Raw genomic sequence first — 5,556 nt, 5'->3', positions numbered from 1 at the left:
CCCACGTGCAGCAGCGCCCGCGCGAAGGCGGCGCGGTCGGGGCTCACGGCCTCCAGGCAGAAGGCCGAGAGCAGAGCGTCGGCCGGCGGGTCCAGGGGGGCTCCCAGAGGGTGCGGGCGGTGCACGTCGATGGGCAGGATCCGGCGGAGGCGATCCCGCAGCCGGCGCTCCTTGTCCTGCCACGGCTCCCTGAGGGGTGTGGGGGGGGAACGGCGGGAAGGGGGGAGTGAGGAGGGGTGTGTGTGGGAGTGATTGAGGGGAGAGCACAGGGATGTGGGGATGGGATCGACCCAGAACCCAGCAGGATGTGGGGATGGGATCCTGCAGGGATGTGGGAACAGAATGAACCCAGCACACACTGGGGTGTGGGGATGGGATCAGTCCAGAACCCACAGGGATATGGGGATGGGATCAATCCAGAACCCACAGGGATATGGGGATGGAATGAACCCAGAAACCACAGGGAAGTGGGGATGGGATGAACCCAGAAACCACAGGGACATGGGGATGGGATGAACCCAGAACCCACCAGGATGTGGGGATGGGATCCTGCAGGGATGTGGGAAGGGAATGAACCCAGCACACACAGGGATGTGGGGATGGGATCCTGCAGGGATGTGGGAAGGGAATGAACCCAGCACACACCGGGATATGGGGATGGGATGAACCCAGAACCCACAGGGATATGGGGATGGGATCAATCCAACACACAGGGATGCAGGGACAGGATCCTGCAGGGACGTGGGAGTGGGATCGTGCAAGGATGTGGGGGTAGGATCAATCCATAACCCCTGAGGACCTGGGAATGGGATCTTGCAGGGGTGGACCCAGCACCCGCAGGGACAGGATCCCCTGGGGATCAACCCAGCAGCCAAGTGATGGGAGGGAATTGGGTGGGGATTGATCAGGAATGCACAGGGTTGTGGGGACAGAATCCCATGGATATGTGGAGCAGGGATCTTGCAGGGATCACCCCAGCATTCACAGGGGTCGAAGGGGGGAGGCTGTGATCACCTGGGATTTGGGGACATGATTCCTCGGGGACCATCCCAGCATCTGCAGGAGCATGGGGCTGTGATCCCGTGGGATTTGGGGATAGAATCCCTCAGGGATCATCCCAGCATCTGCAGGAGCATGGGGCCGTGATCTCATGGGATTTGGGGACAGAATCCCACAGGGATCACCCCAGTGTCTACAGGGATGTGGGGCTGTGATCCTGGGGGGCCTTGGGCACAGGATCTGGCAGGGACCACCCCAACACCACCCCTCTCCCCCTGTACCCCCCCCAACCTCCCCCAGGTGCCCCCCACGCCCCCCTACCCGCGGCCCTCGATCTTGCAGACGTGCTGGATGAAGGGGCTCCAGTCGAAGGCTCCGGGGTCCCCCCGCACCCACCGGCCCAGCTCCTCCCTGTTCACCGCCAGGTAGTCGGTGGCCACGATCTCCTCGAAGTGGTCGCAGGCGCTCAGCAGTTGGTAGATGGTGGGGCCTGAGCCCACATCGATCAGGGTCTGGCCCCGGATCTCACCTGGGCAGGGGGGAGGGGACACAACATGGAGGAGGGAAGGGTCCCACACCCACCCGGGGGACCGGGAAAACCCGGGCGGGCGATGGGAGCTGCCCCCAGGGTGAGGGGTGGGCGCGGTGGGTACCGAAGGTGCCCCGTGCCTCAGTTTCCCCACCCCGCTGCGGGGCTTTGGGGGGGGTCCCCGAGCCTCCTCTCACCGCTGGCAAAGGTGTTGGCGAGGCATCGCAGCTTCCAGGGCACCACGAACTCCTCGGAGGAGAAGTCGGCGCGGGGGGGGAGGTAGTTGTTGCGCAGGTACGCGCGGGGGTCGAAGCGCTCGTAGCCCTCGCGGAGCTCGGCCAGGCTGCTCATGGCGGGGGGGGCTGCGGCTCCCGCGCCCGGGAATCGCCTTTTATCCCTGTCCGGGCCCGGGGGGGGCGACGGGGAGCCGTGACGGCCCCATCCATCCAGCCCCCCGTCCCTCCATCCATCATCCATCCCGGCTCCCAGCCGTCCATCCATCCCCGGTAACTGGGTTAGCGCCGGAGCCCCGGAGCCATCCCGGAGCTGATAATGCTCCACTGCCCTTCCCGGGCTGAGGGATCCAGGAATCCTGTCCCAGTCCCTGTGTCTGGGACACTGTGACCAGCCCTGCGCTGCCCCAGGGCTGGGAATGCTCATGAGTGTCCCATAGGATGGGAATGGGGAGGGATTGGGATGGGGATAAGGATGGAAAGGGTTTGGGGTGGGGGGAGGAATGTGACTGGGAAGGGGATGGGAATGGTGTGAGATGGGGATGGCAACGTGGAGGGATTGGGGTCGAATGGGATGGGGATGAGGGTGGGAAGGGTTTGGAATGAGATGAGGGTTGGGGTGGGGGAAATGGAATAGGGGTTGGAATGGAGATAGGAAGGGATTGGAAAGGGATGGGGATGGAAAAAGGATGATGGAGATGGAAAAGGGATTGGCATGAAGTGGGGCTTGGGATGGGAAGGGATTGGGATGGGGCCTATCTGAGCTCACCATCACCAGTGAGCCGAGTGTGCTGGACCCCAGCCCAGCCCTGGCAGGAGCTGCACCATCTCTGCCAGATCCCAGTGCTCCCAGTGCTCCCAGCACTCTGGGACAAGGAGCAGTGCAAGACCCACTTGTGGGGCTGGGGGGGGGTTTGAAGACCCCAAATCCTGTCTGTGCCGGAGCTGTAGGTGGGTGAAGGGGAAGGAACAGGTGGCTCCTGGTAGGAAAGGCCAGGAACGGGGCCGGGATGGAGCCGGGCCGGGCACAGGGAGGGCACAGGGCCTGGCAGGGGCCCAGGGACAGTGGGATCCGGACAGGAACAGCTAATCTGGGCACCGGGGGCCATCCTGGATCCTGGCACCAGGGCAGGCGACAAGGGGGGGTTATATAAGCACAAAGGCCCCCCCTCCCCCCAAAATCCGCCCCCCCAAACCCTGCAGGGCACCCGTGTCCCTGCAGCTGCTGTGCCTCAGTGTCCCACATCCCACAGAAGGTCCCTCCCCCTAAGCCTCGCCCCCCCCTTCCAAACTCCCCCCCCAAAGACACCTCCTGCACAGCGTGAGCCTTTTATTGCCGTACAAAGACCATCGTTTGTACAGCCCCAGCCCCCCCCCCCGCCCCCCCCGGCAGCCCCCCCAGGGCCCCCCCTCGGCCCCGGGCAGGTCTCAGCGCTCCTCATCTTCACATTCCCGTCTCTTTGCCAGGGAAACTGAGTCACGCCGGTGCTGCCGGGAGCCCCCCGAAGCGCGGGAGGCCCCCGACCCGCAGGGACCCGATCCCGACCGGCCCCCACCGCACCCTCAGCGGGGTGGGCTCCCAGGAGCAGGGGAGCCCACCCCCACCTGCCCCCTCCCTCCTGCGCTGCCTCTTCGGGGTGGCTGAGCAGACCCAGGTCTCTGGGTCCCCCCAGCCCCCCAAAATCAGCCTCGTGCCCCCCCAACCCCGACCCCACCCCTCGTCCCCCGTCCCCGCTCAGCCCCGCTGGGCTTCGTGGGAGAGGGAGCGGGAGAGGGTCCGGGGGAGCCCCCCCTTGGCTCCGCGGAGGTCTGGGGGGGCGAAGAGGGGCACGGGGAAGGTGCGGGCGTAGGGCAGGAGGTGCTGGGCCAGGGGTTGCCCCAGGACCCCCACCCGGAGCAGCCCCCAGGGCGAGCGCTGCTGCAGGACCCGCACGGCCCCGCGCTGCTCCAGCGACTCCCGGCGCGCCGTGTCCACCTCCCGCCGGCACCACCTGGGCACGGGGCGTTTGTGAGGGTGAGCACAGGGACCCAGAGCCCCGCGGGGACCCCTCTGTCCTGCTTTTGCCTGTTAGGGGTTACCCCATCCCACTGGGAGACCCTCACCATGTCCTGCACCACCTCATGGGAGCCCCTGGAGCCTCCTGTGTCCCATCCTGTCCAGAAGGGACCCCCAGAGACCCCCATGTCCCACTCCATCCCACCAGGACCCCTGGAGACCCCCTTCTCCCACCCCATCCCGCAGTGACCCCAGGATAACCCCTGTCCTGCACCACCCCATGGCCCCATCAGGGTCCTTGGAGCCCCCAAACCCTATGGAAACATCCCACTTTGGGACCCCTGGAGTCTCCCACAGCCCTAGGAACCCATGGAAACCCCATAGTTTGAGACCCTTGGAGCCCCTCAAAGTCCCATCAGGACCCCTGAGCCGCCCACAACCCCAAGACCCTGTGGAACCCCATGGAGCCCCCCACAGTCCCCAGATCCCACGGAAACCCCATATTTTGGGGCCCCGTGGAACCCTCAAAGCCCCCATCATGACCCCTGGAGCTGCCCACAACCCCAAGACCTCATTTGGGACCCTTGGAGCCCCCCACGACCCCAGGACACCACAGAAACCCCACATTCCGGGACCCTTGGAGCCCCCCACAACCCCAACACCCCACGAAAACCCCGTGTCCCTTGGTGTCCCTCGCCCCCAGCACCCCCGTGCCCCCCTGTACCCCCCTGGCCGTGCCCCTCACCGCTCCTCGGGCCGGGTGCTGAGCTCCAGGTCCAGCCACTCGGCGCTGAAGGTCTCTCCCCTGCCCACGTCCCGCTCGCTGACGGAGCAGCCCAGGCGGGCTGAGAGCCCCCCGCCGCAGCCCCCCACCACGCCGGGGCCCACCATGGTGCCAGTGCCCCCCCCCTGCGCCCGCTCTGCTTTTATGGCCCCGCTCGGGCTATTTTGGGACGTGTCTCTGGCACGGCGGGCACGGGACGGTGCCAAGGAGGGGGTTTTGGGGGGGTGGCACTGCTGACACGTGTCACCCCTGCGTGTGCCACCCACGGGCGTGTACCCCCCCTACTGCCAGCAACGTGATGGCACCGGCGGGACCCCCCCTGGCCCCCACCCAGGGCACGTCCGGCCTTTCCCTGCCCCCGGGACCCCGGAGGGGGTCGATGGACACGGGGGTGCCACTGCCAATGTGGTGCCACTGCCACCCTGTGCCACCAGAGGGACATCGGGGGCCCTCCCTCAGGACAAGGGGGGGGTTCTGGCTGCAGGGCCCCCCAAACAGGCTGTTTATAGGGCTAACAGATGGGTGCCTGCCAGGTGCCAGCGGCCCAGGGCTCAGAGGCACGGGGCTGGTGACAAGGGGGGGACATGGGGCTCCAGCCCCCTCCCAGACACCCCCCAGCCGTGGGGGTCCCACCCTAGGGAAGCACCGAGGGTTGGGGGGCACGGGGGGCACCCAGTGCAGACGTGGAGGCTCCTCGTCCACGGAGCTGCCGGTGCCACTGCGGGGTGGGGGACAGTGACACCCAGGAGCAGGGACACCCACAGCCACTGCCACCACCCACAGCCAGAGGAGCCTGGAGACCCCACCCTTTGTGCCCGGGGGCCGGGGGGGGGCTTTGGGGTGACCCCATTCCTGGGCTTCGATCCCTGCGGGTGACAAAGGGCACGAGGGGCACGAGGAGCTGCAAACAGTGCAAGGCTTTAATTCCCCCCTCACAGATTTGGGGGGGGTCAGGGGCAGATCCCCAGGCCATGGGGAAGGGGGAGGGAGTGCAGAGAGCCCCGGGGGGGGGGGG

General features: G+C 66.8%; 2 protein-coding genes across 2 annotated transcripts; both read right to left on the bottom strand.

Annotated features, from left to right (window-relative positions):
- Nucleotides 1–5: 5 nt before the first annotated feature.
- Nucleotides 6–1,879, bottom strand: PNMT (phenylethanolamine N-methyltransferase; the record flags this gene model as incomplete). The annotated part of the gene is made up of 3 exons (XM_027632382.1): nt 1,726–1,879; nt 1,321–1,528; nt 6–189 (listed from the first exon to the last, which is right to left on the bottom strand). Coding segments are annotated over exons 1-3 (546 nt in total), but the record flags the coding sequence as incomplete, so codon positions are not given.
- Nucleotides 1,880–3,376: 1,497 nt separating this feature from the next.
- On the bottom strand, nt 3,377–4,648 carry LOC113941223 (telethonin-like). Its single transcript, XM_027632383.1, has 2 exons — nt 4,503–4,648; nt 3,377–3,752 (listed from the first exon to the last, which is right to left on the bottom strand). Exons 1-2 carry the CDS (start codon nt 4,646–4,648, stop codon nt 3,497–3,499), a joined length of 402 nt encoding a protein of 133 aa, XP_027488184.1. The 3' UTR covers nt 3,377–3,496.
- Between the last annotated feature and the right edge of the window lie 908 nt (nt 4,649–5,556).

Source organism: Corapipo altera, unplaced genomic scaffold, assembly GCF_003945725.1.
Source record: "Corapipo altera isolate COAL_440 unplaced genomic scaffold, ASM394572v1 60181, whole genome shotgun sequence".
In the NCBI taxonomy this organism is placed as follows: domain Eukaryota; kingdom Metazoa; phylum Chordata; class Aves; order Passeriformes; family Pipridae; genus Corapipo; species Corapipo altera.
This window is presented reverse-complemented; position numbering and strand designations above follow the sequence as displayed.

Bases quoted from the DNA above. Each gene is read 5' to 3' on its own strand.
- LOC113941223 (XM_027632383.1), bottom strand. From the start codon at position 4,648: ATGGTGGGCCCCGGCGTGGTGGGGGGCTGCGGCGGGGGGCTCTCAGCC. The intron at 3,753-4,502 runs GTGAGGGGCACG...CCCCGTGCCCAG, and splicing joins AGCACCCGGCCCGAGGAGCG to GTGGTGCCGGCGGGAGGTGG.